This window comes from Zootoca vivipara, chromosome 2 (genome assembly GCF_963506605.1).
Source record: "Zootoca vivipara chromosome 2, rZooViv1.1, whole genome shotgun sequence".
Lineage (NCBI taxonomy): Eukaryota > Metazoa > Chordata > Lepidosauria > Squamata > Lacertidae > Zootoca > Zootoca vivipara.
Window position 1 is genome coordinate 47,701,058 of NC_083277.1, and position 17,644 is coordinate 47,718,701.

General features: G+C 41.3%; 1 protein-coding gene across 16 annotated transcripts in view; it reads left to right on the plus strand.

The window, feature by feature from the left end:
• Positions 1-17,644, plus strand: part of RAF1 (Raf-1 proto-oncogene, serine/threonine kinase) — a 77,292-nt gene that overhangs the window by 56,512 nt on the left and 3,136 nt on the right. For 11 of the 16 annotated variants that reach the window (XM_035106241.2, XM_035106246.2, XM_035106253.2 and 8 more), the window contains 13 exons: positions 560-717; positions 870-968; positions 3,795-3,948; positions 6,449-6,508; positions 8,318-8,345; positions 8,777-8,901; positions 9,985-10,102; positions 11,735-11,819; positions 13,048-13,224; positions 13,641-13,687; positions 14,463-14,581; positions 15,572-15,703; positions 17,338-17,385. In XM_035106241.2, coding sequence (XP_034962132.1) covers positions 560-717; positions 870-968; positions 3,795-3,948; positions 6,449-6,508; positions 8,318-8,345; positions 8,777-8,901; positions 9,985-10,102; positions 11,735-11,819; positions 13,048-13,224; positions 13,641-13,687; positions 14,463-14,581; positions 15,572-15,703; positions 17,338-17,385 — 1,350 coding nt within the window. The remainder of the gene's footprint in view (positions 1-559; positions 718-869; positions 969-3,794; positions 3,949-6,448; positions 6,509-8,317; positions 8,346-8,776; positions 8,902-9,984; positions 10,103-11,734; positions 11,820-13,047; positions 13,225-13,640; positions 13,688-14,462; positions 14,582-15,571; positions 15,704-17,337; positions 17,386-17,644) is intronic. The other 5 variants (XM_035106238.2, XM_035106255.2, XM_035106254.2 and 2 more) reach the window with 3 other exon arrangements.

The following is a 17,644-nucleotide window of genomic DNA, read 5'->3' on the forward strand; positions in this document are numbered from 1 at the left end:
GGAGAGCAAGAGTAACACTGTGAGCGAATGCACTTGCCTATACTGTCTAAATTGGGAGGGAGAACTAAGGTTAAGGAACAGTTTTCATGGAGAAGGTGAGTTTTGATTAGGAGTTTGTTTTCGCTTTCTGCTCCTATGGACATGAACTATAAATGTAGTTCTCTGGTCAAATAACACTGTGGCTACAAAACCGCTCATTTAAACTTACCCAAATACCAGGTTTTGGTTTCTTTCTAGTCTAATGTATATGGTTGCAAGTGAAAATAAAGCAATTTCTGAAAACATGAATAATCTGAATTCCCCCCTCCCAAAAAAAAGTTTCTGCTGAAAATCACCTGTGTTTTGAAAACTAAAATATATTAATGTTGGCTGTTTGTGAGACAGTATATTTTGAGCAAAGCATGTTTAAAGCTGCAGCTTTATTCATTAAGGTTAATTCCAATGGTAAAATGTGAAATATTTAATGATAATGTGGTAACAAGCAATTTGAAACAAATGTGTAAGAAGCTTAATAATTTGGCTACCTCATACAAACTTAGATGCGAAATTTATTTTCCAGGCACGGAAGACCTTTCTAAAGCTTGCATACTGTGACATCTGCCAGAAGTTTTTACTAAATGGATTCCGGTGTCAAACCTGCGGTTATAAATTCCATGAACACTGCAGCACAAAAGTTCCTACCATGTGTGTGGACTGGAGCAACATCCGGCAACTCTTGTAAGAGTTATTTTTAACTTAAAAATAAAATTAAAATGCAGCTATTTTAAAATTAGAATAAGTGCACTGGTTCAAACATAAAGGCCTATTGAATATAGTAAAAATCTGCTTATTTTTTTCTTTTTTGCTCAGCTGCATGCTTTTGATTTCAGATTGTTTCCACACCCAAATGTTGGTGATACTGGTATCCCTGCGCTACCTCCCTTAACGACTCGGCGAATGCGGGAGTCCGTGTCCCGGATACCTGTTAAGTGAGTTGAACTTTGGTTTTTGTTGTGTTTTGCTATACAGTCGTACCTTGGATCCCGAACGCCCTGGAACTTGGACGTTTTGACTCCCGAACGCTGCAAAGTGAATCTTCCGGTTTGCGAAAGTTCTTTTGGAACCTGAACGTCCAATGGGGCTTCCACGGCTTCTGATTGGCTGCAGGAGCTTCCTGCAGCCAATCAGAAGCTGTGATTTGGTTTTTGGACGTTTTGGAAGTCGAATGGACTTCCGGAACGGATTCTGTTCAACATCCAAGGTACGACTGTAATTCATAACAGTAGTGCTGTAATAGCCTGGGTAGCAATGTGTAAAAGCAGCTTGGTATGAATATCTTGGACAAAACTCTCCTTATTGCATGCTAAGCACCAGGATTTAGTGTTTTAAAAGTTAAAATGCTATTAATTTATTAATATTTTAGTTAATTTTCTTAGAAATCCACATACATTTATGGTTTGGCCGTCCTGTGTGTCATGTACTCTGATCCTCTCCCTCACTTCCTGGTCTCTGCATGGCATAGTTGGCTGTAACAAGCAGATTAGCAAACTGTGGTTCATGCTTATCCTAGAAAGGAGAACTGGAAGACCATTTCAAGCAATGGTCTTAAATCTGGGTTTGGAGAGTCAGGGCAAACCAAACCAAAGTTTTCTTGAACCCAGAATTCAGACTGGGAGCTGGATAGTGTGAACAGAGGACAAGGTGCGGTAACCTCAGTGCTTGGACTTAACAACCAGACCTGTTACCGGTAGTATTTTGTCAATACCATTTCATAGTATAATAATAATAATAATAATAATAATAATAATAATAATAATAATAATAATAATAGTACATCATTATTATTATTATTATTTATACCCTGCCCATCTGGCTGGGTTTCCCCAGCCATTCTGGGCAGCTGCCAGCAAAATATTAAAATACAATAATTCAATAGTTGGGAATAAAATAAAAAAATTCCTTCAGTAGCACCTTAAAGACCAACTAAGTTTTTATTTTGGTATGAGCTTTCGTGTGCATGCACACTTCTTCAGATACAGTGAAATGGAAGTTTCCAGGCACTTATGTAGAGAAGGGGTGGGGAGGGGTGGGGATGGGGAGGGGAGATCACTCAGAAGGGTGGTGGAAATGGGTGATTGACTGACTGATAGCTGTTGATGACCGCAAACGACTGAAAATGGTTTTGCATGAAAAAGCAAGGGTTGAGATGGCTGAAGATCGCTTATCATGTATAATGAGATAAGAACCCGATATCTCTGTTCAAACCAGGTCCCTCCATGGTTTTGAGCTTGGTGATAAGTTGCAATTCAGCAACTTCTCTTTCCAGTCTATTTCTGAAATTCTTTTGTAGTAAGACAGCTACTTTGAGATCTTGTATAGAATGTCCTGGGATGTCTCAAAGTAGCTATCTTACTACAAAAGAATTTCAGAAATAGACTGGAAAGAGAAGTTGCTGAATTGCAACTTATCACCAAGCTCAAAACCATGGAGGGACCTGGTTTGAACAGAGATATCGGGTTCTTATCTCATTATACATGATAAGCGATCTTCAGCCATCTCAACCCTTGCTTTTTCATGCAAAACCATTTTCAGTCGTTTGCGGTCATCAACAGCTATCAGTCAGTCAATCACCCATTTCCACCACCCTTCTGAGTGATCTCCCCTCCCCATCCCCACCCCTCCCCACCCCTTCTCTACATAAGTGCCTGGAAACTTCCATTTCACTGTATCTGAAGAAGTGTGCATGCACACGAAAGCTCATACCAAAATAAAAACTTAGTTGGTCTTTAAGGTGCTACTGAAGGAATTTTTTTATTTTACTTCGATCCAGACCAACACGGCTACCTACCTGTAACCAGATCAATAGTTGGGAAGCATTCATCCAGCGGGTTTATTCAATGATGGCTAATTCCTTCCTATAATCATCCTCACATCTGAAGGCAAGCTAAGTGCCTGCTTATGGGATGGACAACATTATGCAGAGATTTTGGGAAAGGTTGTGCGAATCCTCCTCACTTTGCAACTGCTTCTTAGTAGTAATTTGGAATGGCACTTAATGATGGCAAATTGAAGAAAACTTAACGAACTGATCTGGTTTGATATCTTGGTTTAGAGATAGCGGTTTCTCAGTTTGGATGCATGGGAAACCATTGTTTTAAGACAGGGGTCCCCAAACTTAACCGGCTTTGGGCCGGATGCCCGGGAGCACTAACGGGAGCACGCGGCTGTGTGTGCCCATGCGCATGCGCAAACACTATTTCTGGCACACTCCTGACCTGGAAAGTGCCAGAAATAGCTTGTGCGCATGTGCAAAAGCCTCCTCCGATCTGGAAGTACACCGAAAATGATGCTTGCGCATGTTCACAAGCTATTTCCATTGCTTTTCTGGGTCAGAAGTCGGCAGCCACGCCGCACTGCACCGGTAAGAGCGGGTGGCGGCAGTGGGCGGTGGGGGTCCCTGGGGGTCGCATAAAACAGCCTTGGGGGGCCCCGGGCCATAGTCTGGGGACCCCTGTTTTAAGAACCCGGGAAGGCTTTACCAAAGCCAGGCACAGAAGTGGGAGGAAATGACTGGAGGGATGAGATGGAAGAGTGTGGGCACATACATGCCTGGTTCCCAGTCCATTTAAACTCTGGTTTGTTCAACTGAGATAGTTACATCTGAACCAGACTAATCTGATCATATATGAATTTTATTTCAAGAGAAGTAGACTCTACAGCAGTGATATCTACTAGAGAACAGCTTTTCTGATGCTCAACAATGAATCACCATTTTCTAGTAGCAGAAATTAAAAATGTTTGTTTCCATCCTTTAGTTCTCAGCACAGATATTCTACACCTCATGCCTTCACATTCAGCACATCAAATCCATCACCGGAGGGCTCCCTTTCTCAAAGACAGAGATCTACATCAACACCAAATGTCCACATGGTCAGCACAACTATGCCCGTGGATAACCGAATAATTGAGGTATTCCTATTTCTGGGTATTTAGCCAGTTGTTTCTGAATTATATATTGGTTTAATACTTACTGCAGGTTATAATGGCCGCATTCCTTTGTTACATTCATTGGAGAATGGGGAATGGGCTGTTTTGCATGTTCTTCCTCATTCCCTTATGTACCTATTTTCATAGAACACAGTTGTTTGCCAAACAGCAGTTCTCAGCTGATGTTCTAACTCCCCATAGTTTGTTACCAATTCTTTACTATGATTTGAAGGATCAGAGAACAGGATGCTTGTAGCCAATATGTGACCAACTTAGTGACATCCCATTATTTCTGTTGCTATCACCTATGTTAATCAGTTAATATTTCCATAGAAGTATGGCCTGTGGAAAGTTAATCCAGTTAAAACAGTGGGTTTCTGTGCTACAAAATATAACAGTTTACAGTATCTCACTGAATAGAACAAAAGATCCACTCACATTTCCTTAAACAGATTTCTTTTAATATCAAGATCTTGAGGATTCCATTGTGTGTAGCTCCCCCCTTATAAGCAGTAATTCTATATTTTTTTTTCTATTGCTTTTTTTCTCCTCCTACAGAGACAGTATGGCAAAATAGTAGGTGACAGCGTGACTAGTATGTTCTTGATAACATGTAGCACAGAGTAGGTGCTGCAAGTAGTGATGGATAAACTCACTCAAATTCTGTTTGGAATGATACCAAACAATTTAGTTTGGGTCAGAGTCACACTGACCCCAAATCAAGCTATGCTTTATCCTCAGTTTAAGGCTCCATCACACTTCCAATGTGACAAGCCTGAGGCACCTCCTCTTCCTCTTACCTCCTTCCTCAAAATTTATTTCATCATCCTAGTGAGTTCCATGAATCCTTGTGCCAGGGATGGTTCCATGGCAGTGCTAAAATTTTAATGGGGCACTAAAGTGAGACTTTCCTGCCCCAGCATGCTGGTAAATCAGAATAGAAAAGGAAGTGGCAGATCGTTACAAGGGATGGTGTTAGGCTAAGCCCTTTAAGAACTGGACCCAAACTTGTAATGGACTTGCCTGCGGGTTCTTGAGCTGGGAAACATCATTGCTTGACCCTCCCCTACCCCTACCCCTGTTTTTGAACTCTGGAGCTTATCACTAGTTTGAAGATAAAATCACTTGGTAGAGTCATTAAAGCTTTGATGGTAAAGTTCTTTTCCAGGAATTTTTTAGAGAACCACCCTACATTATTGGAGTTCCCTTACTGGTCCAGCTGACTTTCGGTGTGCCAGAAAGTAAACTCCATTTTCCAGCTGAAGTTTTGTAATGTGGCAACACTCTTTTCATCAGGGATGTTATCCCATGATTGCACAGTTGTGTGATATCTCAGAAAGTGGTTCAGAGTAGCCTTCACCAGTGTATGGTCCTCCTGACAACTCTCATAATCTCCAGCTACTGTGGCCATTTAGAGGGCAAGGCTGGTTTAGGACATGAAATTCAGAAAGTGCTGAGTTGAAAACTGCAGATACTGACTGAGTGACTAGGAATGGTGAGAGGTTGAGCAAGATTTCTAATGAGCAAAGGAAGGATTTGAGTGCTTCTGATAGCTTTTGACCTTTCTCATTGTTAGTAGAAGAAATTCTGCAAAGTAAGATGGGTATATTTGATTTATATATGCAAATATAGTTTTATTTGTATAAAATTTGTTACCTAGCTGCAGAATTCTGGTGTTCATTGCCTCATCTGTAAGTATCATGAAATCTGTAGCCCCTAGCTTTCTGTTCTCCCACTTTAATTTATTGGATGTTCTGATAGGATGAGTGGGATGAACTTTATTTTGGGCTCCCAATGATTCTTATGTACATACTTACCGTTTAGGATAGTTTAGGTTTTTGATAGTGGCAATACCTTTGGTGTCTCAAACCAGGCTAGGAAATCTTCCCTGGAATTGTGTTTTGAGTTGGAGAGAAGAAAACCATGGTGGTGGTGGTGGTGGTTGTTGCATCTCAGGCTCCTGAGTCCTAGAGTTCTCTCTTTGGATTTTATCCTAGAATAATAAACCCTTTGTATAGAATGGCATCCAGCATCTTGTTGAATTGCAAATCTGTTTGATTAGATTAGCTCTGCTTGGATCAGTATCAGGCATAATCAGATTCTCTACACATCTGCCTTGTAGAGATTAGAATCTCATTGCCCCTCTTGAACTGTTCTTTTCTTGTGAGTCTACTTATGACAGAACTGGAATACTATCAAGTTTTGAAAATGCGGAGAGATGATTTAGAAAACTTTCCCTGGAGCATATTTCATGGTTGATGGAATGTCTGCCTGCCTAACCTTAAGTGTTATTGAGCACTCTTGCATCAGTTTTAATCTGCAGTTCCTATATAAAATAACATTCACATAGCTAATGTGTTAACTCTCTTTTCTTTCAAGTTGTCTTCTTTCCTTGTTGTTACTACTTTCCTTTTTAGCAGCTGAAAACTATTTTTTTACTACTTCCTCTGTTCTCTTCTTATTTCTCATTGCTTTGAATTAGAATAACAGCCTGAATGCTTCTCCCAGGTCCTGGTGCAGACGATTCTGTTTAAGGGGAAGAGTAGGTATTATCTGGATGCCTTTGCTTTCTTCAGTTAACAGGATTGCTAAGAGAGTTGGCCAAATTAGTGTGAGTTAACATAACTGTAGCTTAACAGTTGCATTTGGAAAGACCAGTGTGGCATGTTTGTTTAGTACAAGCACTAAAACCCAGAGTTCGTAATACAAAATAGAAATTGCACTACACAGATGAAGCATTCAGTGGTACAGAGCAAAATCCATAGCTTCTGGAGTAAACCTGTTCATTTCAGCATTGCCCCCATGGATGTGGTTGTATGTTAAAATAGTAAATGGGCATGCTGGTTGAATATTTTTTATTATAAAAAAAACCAGAAATGTCATTCTGTAAACTGCTTTCTAGGGTTGGTGGATTAAAGTGTGTTCTCAACAAGAAGCTACACAGACATCTGAATAGTTTAGCTGTATATAAAGCAAGCATTCAGTAAATGAAAGCTTGTGATTATAGGAGAAAGTGCAGAAGCAGTACTTCAAAAATACTTTGCCTGGTGGAGATGAGTACTTTATTTAATTTGAAATTGGGTGAGGAGGGAACACCCAGCCTTGAAATGCAGTGAATATTTTCTTCTTCTTAGAAATTCAGGATTTGGATTATGTTTTTTTAAAAAAAAACAAAACAGAGGACAGCCTGTGCCTCTGTGGCCACATCCAAGCCACAGCAAGTGCATGAAAGTTCCTGTAAAGTCCATATTTTAGCTTAGCTGGCAGGGATCCAAAGGCCTATGTGCCGAATACCCCTGTGTGGGAATTTTCCCATCCTCCTCCCTTCCTGCTGAAGCCACTTGTGTCTCTGTAGAGCTGCTTCTGAAGGTCAGGAGACCCGTTGGAGCAGGATTTTATGTGGCAAAAGGAAATGCAAGCAGAAAGCACCACCCCACTTCTCTTGCGTGAGCACACACAATTCTTGGGATTCCAGGAACTGTTCCCAATTGCCCATTTCCAAATGAACCTCCTTCGAATGAAAGGTGATGAGCAATTCTCACTGAGCTATACTTCTACAGTTCTTATTCAGTGTTTCATCTTGCCCAGTGTGTTTTCTGTCTTGACTAGAAATCTGTCTGAATCCTCATTATTTTTATTTCGTTGAACGTGCTTACACACTACTTTTCCTTCAAAGAGCTCAGAGTAGCTCAATTTGACTTATGGACAGTTCACAGGGTGAGGCCAGTTTAGCTTTGGCAGAAAAACTGCATTCTGGCTATTTTCTGGCCTTTCTTTTGACCTTGCATTTTGCTTTGTGTCTTTCTATCCACTATACAAACTGTGCACTGGATAATGCTGGACAAATGGGAACCATTCTAAAATTGCCTTATATCAGAGCTGTGCATGTTTACACAGGGTAGCATGTGTGGCATGAAGTGAGAGAAGGAGAAATGAGCTCAGCTGCAGCAGTGGTACAGTGGGGGCCGTGTGGATTTCCACTTTTACAGATTCAATTCATCGCTATGTTTAAATATGACCAGATGGAACTGGACTTGCTCTATATGTAATAGGTTATGCAAAATACATGTTACACCACTGACTTGATTGGTTAATGGTGGCCTTTCATGAAACGTTAACTTGAATGCTCCTGTGAATACTTCAACAATTAATTCGACAACTTCATTTTAAAAGCTAGTAGTACTTAAGTTTCCTTGCATTTTAAATGGCCAGCATCTCCAAATGTTGTGGTGGTTTGGTGTCTACAATTAAAGCTGCTGAGTCAGTTTCTCGTTAGCGAGAAATTTTCTGCTCTATTCCGTCTTCAAGACCAATTATGCTGAAGTGTTGATACCTGTTCTTTTTGTTTCAGGATGCAATACGTAGTCAGAGTGAATCTGGTGAGTGTTTACTTAATAATATGTGGGATACTGGGAGGGCCACTTAGGAAACTGCCTTATGTTGATTCAGACCATCTAGCTTAATGTTGTCTTCTCTGACTGGCAGCAGCTTTCCAGAGTTTCATCAAGAGGTCTTTCCCAGTCCTACCTGGAGATGCCAGGGATTGAACTTGGAACCTTCTGCAGGGAAAGCTTGTGCCTTACCACTGAATTATGATGATTCATATTACGAACTTTTCTACATAAAAAGTGCTTCCATGTTAGAATAAGCATGCAGCTGGAGCACAGAACATCATTTATGTAGTTAAACACACTTAAGGGTTTTGCACAACATGGTGTCATACCAGTTCCTGCGTGTTTTTCTTGCTTCTGGTACGGGGGTTGTCTAATGTTAGTAAGTGTCTCTTTCATCTTTCTTCAAACATGTGAAGCATCACCCTCAGCTATATCCGGAAGCCCCAACAATACAAGTCCAACAGGGTGGTCCCAGCCTAAAACACCAGTTCCAGCCCCAAGAGAGAGAGCTGCAGGATGTAATTCGCAAGAAAAAAAAATCGTATGTATCAGAGTATTTGCAGCCGAAAGATACTCAGAGTATACAATGTGATTTTCAAATTTATTAAATCTTGCAGTAGGATTTATTAAAGCTTGTTGCTAGGATTTGCATGTATTCTGTGTCATACTTTTTATGTTGCTGCCATAGCTGAATAGTGTGTGAGCTTCTAAAAGAAGCCCAAGTGTTTGTCAATATTCTTCACTAATGCCTTCACCCTGATTCTACAAACACAATGCAAGTCTACGGCAGAGGTGGCCTAACCTGTGGGCCTTCTCAGATGTTGCTAGACTACAATTTCCTTCATCTGTGACCATTGGCTGTTCCAGCTAAGGCTGATGGGAGTTGTAGTCTAGCAACATGGAGGACCATGGGTTCCCCATCCTTAGTCTCCAATTTGCAATAGCACCGGCTTCCATATTACTCTGCTCAGTATCATAATACAGCACCTAGATCTTTACATCAGCCCCTTGAACCAGTAAAAAATTACAATAATAATAATAATAATAATAATAATAATAATAATAATAATAATAATAATTTATTATTTATACCCCGCCCATCTGGCTGGGTTTCCCCAGCCACTCTGGGCGGCTTACAACAGAAATTTTAAAATACACTAATTTCTTAAAGATTAAAAGCTTCCCTAAACAGGGCTGCCTTCAGATGTCCTCTAAAAGACGATTTCTGACTTCGTGTTGTTACAGCTGGTAAGCTCTTGTCTGCTGGCACAGGAAGTATTAGAAACAGGCTGTTAGCATGGAGATGAGAATATGACCACATTTGTATAAGAGGGAAATCTAATCGTCATAAAATAGAAAAAAGTTATTGGGAGTGATGTTACGGCATAGATTATTTTCCAGATTTAGAAATCTACAGATGCCCATTCAGTCCTTAATTTGCTTAAACATATTTCCTGTTGACATTTTGTTAAGTCTACATTATAACTGTGTATGTATTGCGTAGTCAGATCTAGATTATTTCCAAATATCATTAATCATACTTGCGGCAAGCTTTAATCTGAACCTGTGAAACTTGGTTTCCAGGCCATGCTGTCTGTATTGTAAATATTTACTTGCTTTTCAGAGATCTCGTGGACAGAGAGATTCAAATTATTATTGGGAAATAGAAGCAAGTGAAGTTATGCTCTCTACCAGAGTAGGGTCAGGCTCTTTTGGGACTGTTTACAAGGGCAAGTGGCACGGTAAGTATCAAGCCTTCCTACCACCCTTGTTGAGAAATGTCAATATTAAAATTGCTTAACATAGTAGAAAATATATACATTTGGCCCTGTGTACAGGTGGCACGGGTGGGTTAAACCACTGAGCCTAGGGCTTGCCGATCAGAAGGTCGGCAGTTCGAATTCCCGCGATGGGGTGAGCTCCCGTTGCTCGGTCCCAGCTCCTGTCAACCTAGCAGTTCAAAAGCATGTCAAAGTGCAAGTAGATAAACAGGTACTGCTCCAAGCGTGAAGGTAAACGGCATTTCCGTGCGCTGCTCTGGTTCGCCAGAAGCGGCTTTGTCATGCTGGCCACATGACCTGGAAGCTGTACGCTGGCTCCCTCGGCCAATAACGCAAGATGAGTGCCGCAACCCCAGAGTCAGTCACGACTGGACTTAATGGTCAGGGGTCCCTTTACTTTTACCTTACAGGTTTAATATTTCTGATTCATAGATATCTGCTAAGAACTGATTCCATAATTCTATATGGGCAGAGAACCCTTCATTCCAACTTTGGAACTGGGGAGGTGATGGGAATTGCTGCTCAGCTGCAGGGACCATCCTCTCTCACCTCTATAGTTTCGTTTTTCCATTTTTATTTTTTGAAATATTGTCATTTTATTTATTTATTTTCAAGTTTTTATTGAATTTTTGTTATGTACAAAAACATGTAGACACCAAAATAAAGCAGGTAGGTAAAAAAAAAAGTAAAGGAAAAAAGATACTGTATAGAGTTGCAGAATGAAATAACAGCAACCCAGTACATCAAATTACAATCATGTTCATTCAGTTTCAAAATTTGGAGAAAGGCTAGCCATATGTCCTGCTCGTCAGGAGGTGGCATCGCCCACGCCATGCTGAGCAAACTATAGAAGCCGCATTTCATCATCTTTACTATTATCATGTTTATAAACAGCTTTTCCATTATTCTTTCCATTTTCCATTATTCTTAAAAGGTGCGTTTGCATTGGTGGAAGGGAAGTGGATATTTGGAAATAGTGGCCAAGATTCAAAGAACTACTCAAATGCTTGGTCCTGCCTTGGTCCTTTCCCTTTGAGCAGACAGACCTCTGTGCCACAGTGTGACCCTTTAGAGAGTTCCCTGGTTTACAGTGTGATAATCAGGATGGGTGTGGGTGCCTACTGCTTATTAAACAATGTGGCCCAGATTGAGCCGAACAGTTGCGCTAGTGAGAACTTGTGCAATGAGTCCTGCTAGCACAATGAGGCTTTTCCATCCTCCTCCCCCTGCATGCCCCATGCTTCCCAAATTGGCTCTGGGGTTTAGGAAGAACCCCAGAACAATGTGTGGGGGAACGAGACAGGCAGATTGTTTGTGTGGCAAGCAGAAATGCTTGTGCTGACAGAATGTTCGTAATAGCACTACGGTGAACTCAATCATATCCTAAAGTCCTTTGGGCTTGTAGAACTAGTGGCCCAGAGTTCCTACTTATGGCAGGGTCTGCCCTTGGGTTTTTCCGCATGCAGACCATACTGCTGAAGCTCTGGTTCCTCCCTGCATGTAATTGGTGTACGGACATCAGTGGACTACTTGTCATTGTTGTAAGAATGTTGGCATGGTGCTTGAGACACAATTGTTGCGTTATGTTTGCAGGAGACGTAGCAGTAAAGATATTAAAGGTGGTTGACCCAACCCCAGAGCAGTTTCAGGCCTTCAGAAATGAAGTGGCTGTGCTAAGGTAAGCCAATATGGTGACTTTATAATACTTGTCTGGTACTTTATTAAGTTGTCTCGTCTAAAGTGGCTGGGTGCACAGGCTCACTGTGTTTTCAGTAGAACTCTTTATTGTGTGAGGTTATCGCAAGGATAGTAAACTAAATAGAACTGGAAGATTTACCAGACTCTCATGCTGCTGCCTCCAAATTGTAGACTATCCTGAGGCAGGAATATTCAGTTTGTTAGCTTAGAATTCCTTGTTGGCTGGAGCTGTGATCAATACTTGTCAAGGCCAGCCCTACCATTACGCAACATAAGCCAACTGCCTCAGGTAGCAGATGCTGAGGGGCAGCAGCAGCCTCTTGGCCATTCCTCCCTATGCTCCCCACCCCCCAATCATTCCTATCTTTTGGAGGGCAAGCCTATATATTCTTCATGACATGTCCTGACCACTCTAAAAAGTAGCCTTCTGACTCAAGTGCGGTGGAGGATGCTATCATTTTACCAGTTTGAAGAAAGAGCCAGTTGTCAGCCCAGTCAGCATCTGTGTATGGAATGTGAAGGGAGTGTCATCTTGTCCTTTGCCTCAGACAGCAAACTGTTTTGGGTTAGTCCTGCTTGTTAGTCCTCGAAGCTATTCACTGGGCAACAGACTGGTATAGAAGTGTGCACAAAGCACTCCTTTGCATGCAAAGGGAAGGGTTTGCTGATTCCCCCCCCCCCCGATCCCCTTTCTGGCAGCAGCTGCTTGTGTCTCAGTCTACACTATAGGATATGCCAGCCTTCAGAACAGTGTTCCAGGGTTTTTTGCCTAACTAGCTAAAGAGGAACAGCTCCCCACCCCCCACCCGCCCGGCAAGCACATACACAGTTTATTTTGGATGCAGCTCAAATTCACCTTCAAATCCAAGCAGGAAAGACCGCATAGCCAAAATTCAAAGAGCTACATATGCACAGGGAAATTCAGGTTCATTCATTATTCTGTCATTAGTAAAAGACATTTATTTCTATAAATAGACATTTCTCTTTCTCTGTTAAATTTACATCTCCCTGCAAAACCTTTGCTATAAAGAAAAGCAGTTGAGCTTCAGCTTGGGTTCAGAGGTACTAGTTTTTCGGAAAGCTTTGGATCAGGGGAAAAAATCCACTCCCCTAAATCCATGGAGATCTAAATTTCACATGTTTATTTAACTTACAAAGCTAAACACACACTCCGTGTTCATATGTTGATTCCTGTTTGTTTCTGTTAGGAAAACCCGGCATGTTAATATTTTGCTATTCATGGGCTACATGACTAAAGATAACCTGGCCATCGTCACACAGTGGTGTGAAGGAAGCAGTCTGTATAAACACCTGCATGTCCAGGAGACCAAGTTTCAGATGTTACAACGTATTGATATTGCAAGACAGACGGCACAAGGAATGGAGTGAGTAATCTGCCTGCAGTGGCTGAACTTGTTGAATAAAGAATGGACTGAATAATTGTAGCTATGGAAGTGCCGTTGACTACTCCAAAGACAAAATAGTGCTAGAGAAAATCAAGGTAGTGCTGTCTTGGGTCCAGGCAGACCTTGATAGTGCCTGTAAAACTTGAAATATAAAAACATCAGGCAGTCTTCCAGAGAAAGTAGAGAAAGTTGCAAAGATGTTTTCCTGATATACAAAAATAGCACTGTCTGATTCTAAATTGATAAAAAAGGAAAGCTTTCTAGCTACAGTAGATAACTACTGAGGAAATGATGATCTTCATTGTGTTTGATTAAGGATGTAGTTTGTTGCTTTGTAACTTGACTTTTGACATGTAAATATGTTCACGTTTTCATGTCTCAAATTTTGTTTACAGCTACTTACATGCGAAGAATATAATACACAGAGATATGAAATCAAATAGTATCCTTTTCTTACTGGGTGGAATTCTGACGGCCTGCCATCATTAGATCAATATGGAACATGGGGCATAGTACTTCTAGGTTTTTTTGGTGATTAATTGATATGAAGACCTGTTAGTTAATGGCAATATTGAAGGTTACTTCTGCATTCATTAGCTGTCTTTCATTTGCAGATCTGAGTTGAAAATGGGGGCTGTTTTCAAGATCTCTAAATTCATAACACATAATTTTATTTTATTGTTTAAAAAACAAACCTTATAATCTATGGTCTGCATTCTTTACAGGTCCTGTCTCTGGAAAGCTCAATGTCTTTTGGAGCTTTCAGTGGACAGGACCCTATAAAGTGCAGCTGATACACAGAAACTTAATTAAAAGAAACCAAATTGTGTGTTTTGAGAGAACTTAAAAATAGTAGCAGTCTGCTGATGGACTCAAGCACCTCCCTTTTACCTATAGATGGAAGCTCAGTGCTGAGCATAATAAAAATCTGGGGAGTGGGGAAGGTGTGGGAGAAGAAAGGATGTACCTAGGTAGGGTCTGGCGCCTTACCACCTTTCTTTTAATACTGAATATTTTACAATATTTTTATAAACCTGGTTGGTCACTGTGAGAACAGGGTGATGGACTAGGTGGAGCCATTGGCCTGATCCAGTCTGATCCATCTTGTGTTCTTAAAACTAGTGTAGAATATCTTCTGGAAACAGGCTTGGATGCAAGGATGACTGTGTTTGGTAACTCAAGTGACTGTCCATGTGTGTTCCTTAAGAGTTATGTAGATATATTTCTTCATGAAGACCGCACAGTAAAGATTGGAGACTTTGGGCTGGCAACAGTCAAATCTAGGTGGAGTGGTTCTCAACAGGTAGAACAACCTACTGGATCCGTTCTCTGGATGGTAAGTGACTTACAACGGAGCTGTTGCTTGTAGCTGGTCTGACATTAAAGTTATTCCTTTTAACTTGTGTTTTTAATGTGCAGTATATGACAAAAACATGTTTCTTATCCTTTAATCCAGGGGTGGGGAACCTTTGGATTGCTTTTGGGCTACAATTTCCATTATCCCTGACTGCTGGCCGGGGTTGAGGAGAGTGGAATGCAGCAATATCTAGAGAGCCAAAAGTTCCTCATCCTTGCTTTAGTACCAGAGAACTAACATACAGTACTGCTATTCTACAATTGGCACAGCTGCTTCCTGTGTTGCAAAAGAAGGTGCATATCTGTGTGTGCTTTTAGAGCTGCAGTTTTCTTTTTAACATGGGAGGGGCAAACTTTGAGTGGGTAGGTGCTGCAGATAGGCTTTTTGACTAGACTTCAGGATACATGGCCTTTCAAAACAAATTAGGGTTTGATATGAGAATGAGCCTGTGTGAACCTCAGGCTTCCCCCCACCCCACCCCACGTCAGGTCTTACCAGAGGTGGCAAGCCAAACACATATGCTTTTGAACTAACCACATATTCCAATTACACCAAAGTTTGGGAACTTTAGGTAGTTAAAAGAAGCCAGGATATCAAACTGAACATGGAAGCTTTTGATCTCCTTTGTACGTAGGAAGGTGGTGGTGGGGGGCAGCGGGAGCAAGGAAGTCAGATGTGTGCAGGCTCATTCTTGTAATGACAAACCATAGTTACTTGTTTCTGTACTAGGCCAATGTATATATTAAGCTTTTAAGAAGCTGAGGCTGCAGCCTGGTGGTGGTGAGTTTAAAAAACCCACATTTTTCATTCCATTGTTTCCAACACCAATTTGAATGTTTGAGGAAATAAATTTAATTCAGTGGCTTAATTCTGTTTTTTTATTGTGGCCTTAATGCTGTTAGACTCTGTTTTCTTTTTCCCTCCATGTATGAATTCTTAATCTGGTTTTGTTTTGTTTTTTAAATAAAGGCACCAGAAGTGATTCGAATGCAGGATAGCAATCCATTCAGTTTCCAATCAGATGTGTATTCTTATGGAATTGTACTCTATGAACTGATGACCGGAGAGCTACCTTATTCCCATATTAACAATAGAGACCAGGTGAGAAACGATCATTTTAAAAATGCAATGCATTGTATTTCCAAATTTTCAGGGTTTCTGGATTTTATTTAGAAGGTTACAGAGCAAGGAACCATGTAATTTATATTCCACCTTATCCAGTCTACTGCAAAGATGGCAAATTATAGAATTAGATCTTGGCTTGTGTGTATCTAAGCAGATAAGCATCCCATATAAAAGCTTTTGCAGAGGGTATCTGTTTGCAGTAACATTGAAATGTCAGTATAATATCATGTGTACTTCGCCCAAACTGCTTATTTGCTAGTGCAGGGTTCGTTAGCACCAGGCTGGTTGGAATGTTGAGTCAGAGTTCTAGAGGTCTAAAAAAAACTACATTGTTAACACTTGATACAGGGGTCAGTTCATAAACTACAGTGGTGCCTCGCTAGACGAAATTAATTCGTTCCACGGGTCTTTTCTTATAGCGAAAAATTCGTCTAGCGAATCCCATAGGAATGCACTGATTTTTTTAACTGTTTTTTGGCCTATAGGAATGCATTAATTGAATTTCAATGCATTCCTATGGGACACCGCGATTCGCTAGACGAATTTTTCGTAAAACGCATTCGTCTAGCGAGGCAACCTCCGCTCGAAAAATCCTTTCGTTAAGCGGAAATTTCGTTAAGCAGGGCATTCGTTAAGCGAGGCATCACCGTAATTCCCTTGTGAAATCTGGGTTGTGTGTTCTTGGAGTTCCCATTGGTCTCCAACGATCTGTGTCTTCTCAAGGGTTGGATTGCGCATTAGGAAAGCCTTAACCTGAGGATCGAAGGCAGGATAGGCTAACACTGCTTGTGAACTCTGCCTTCATTGTTTCTTAAGCCTATTTGCCCAGATGGAAATAATTGTTATATGCTAGATGAAAGAAGTGCCCTGAACTTTAAAATAATCTGACATGCTAAAGTGGAAAGCACAAGGTTCCTAACTGGTCTAGTAGCTGTAGTGTGTGCTCAGTGCTACCTTAGAGGCAGTTACCACTCACTGTGGCAAGTGTGGCACCACCCTCTGGGGAGCATGGTGGGCAATTAGCCTTCTGCCAAACTTTGAAGCTGCAGACATGTCTCAGCAGTTGTATGGTGGTCCCAGCCCTCTCACAGCACTGAAGTTGGTAAGGATGCTGGGAGTGGTTAGGCAGCCAAATTGGCAAGCCCCCACCCCCTTTTTTATTATGGGGGAGCAAAGGGGGACTGCTGTTTGGCAATGCCAAGCATTGGGTGAAGTTGGAAGTTTTCTCACAGAAAAGGTTGGAGGCTTCATGGCTGATTTAGAAGCCTGCAGAAAGCTTTGATTGTGCAGTGAGCCTCCCTCCACAAGGAGAAGCTGCTTCCTGCATAAATGACCCTCCTGAAAGTGCAAACAGGAACATGGTAGAAGGGCTAAGGCCAACAAGTGCATCTCCACTTTCTCCCTCACAGGATTGTGGTGGTGGTGGTGGGTGCTTGGAAAGGCTTCTGGGGCTGGCTTCTCAACTTAAGAGATAAATAGAGCCATTAGAAGGTTACACATGTTTGTTTCTTGTAAGTCAACTACTTTGGAAGCACTGTGGAAGAAGATACAATGACATGTGCTATAATTTGTACTAAATTAGATAAAATGGCCTGTTTATTACAATGCAGATCCCTCACCAGTCTGCAGGAGGTTCCCATCTGGCAAGCAGCTTCCATGTGCGTATATTCTGGCAATTAATTTTGGTAGTTGGCAGAGAGTGTGGGGGGTCTTGAGAATATGGGAAGCTTCCTTAAACCAAGCCAGGCCAGTGGGCCATCTAACCATAGCCCTTCCGATTGTCGGACAGAAGTCTTTCCCAGCCCTCCATGGTATCACTTATGAGTGATGTCCCCTTCCCCCTTGAAACCACATGCAGCTGCCCTCCATATTTCCATGAGAACAGTGAATAGTTTACATTAAAACTATTTTCAACAT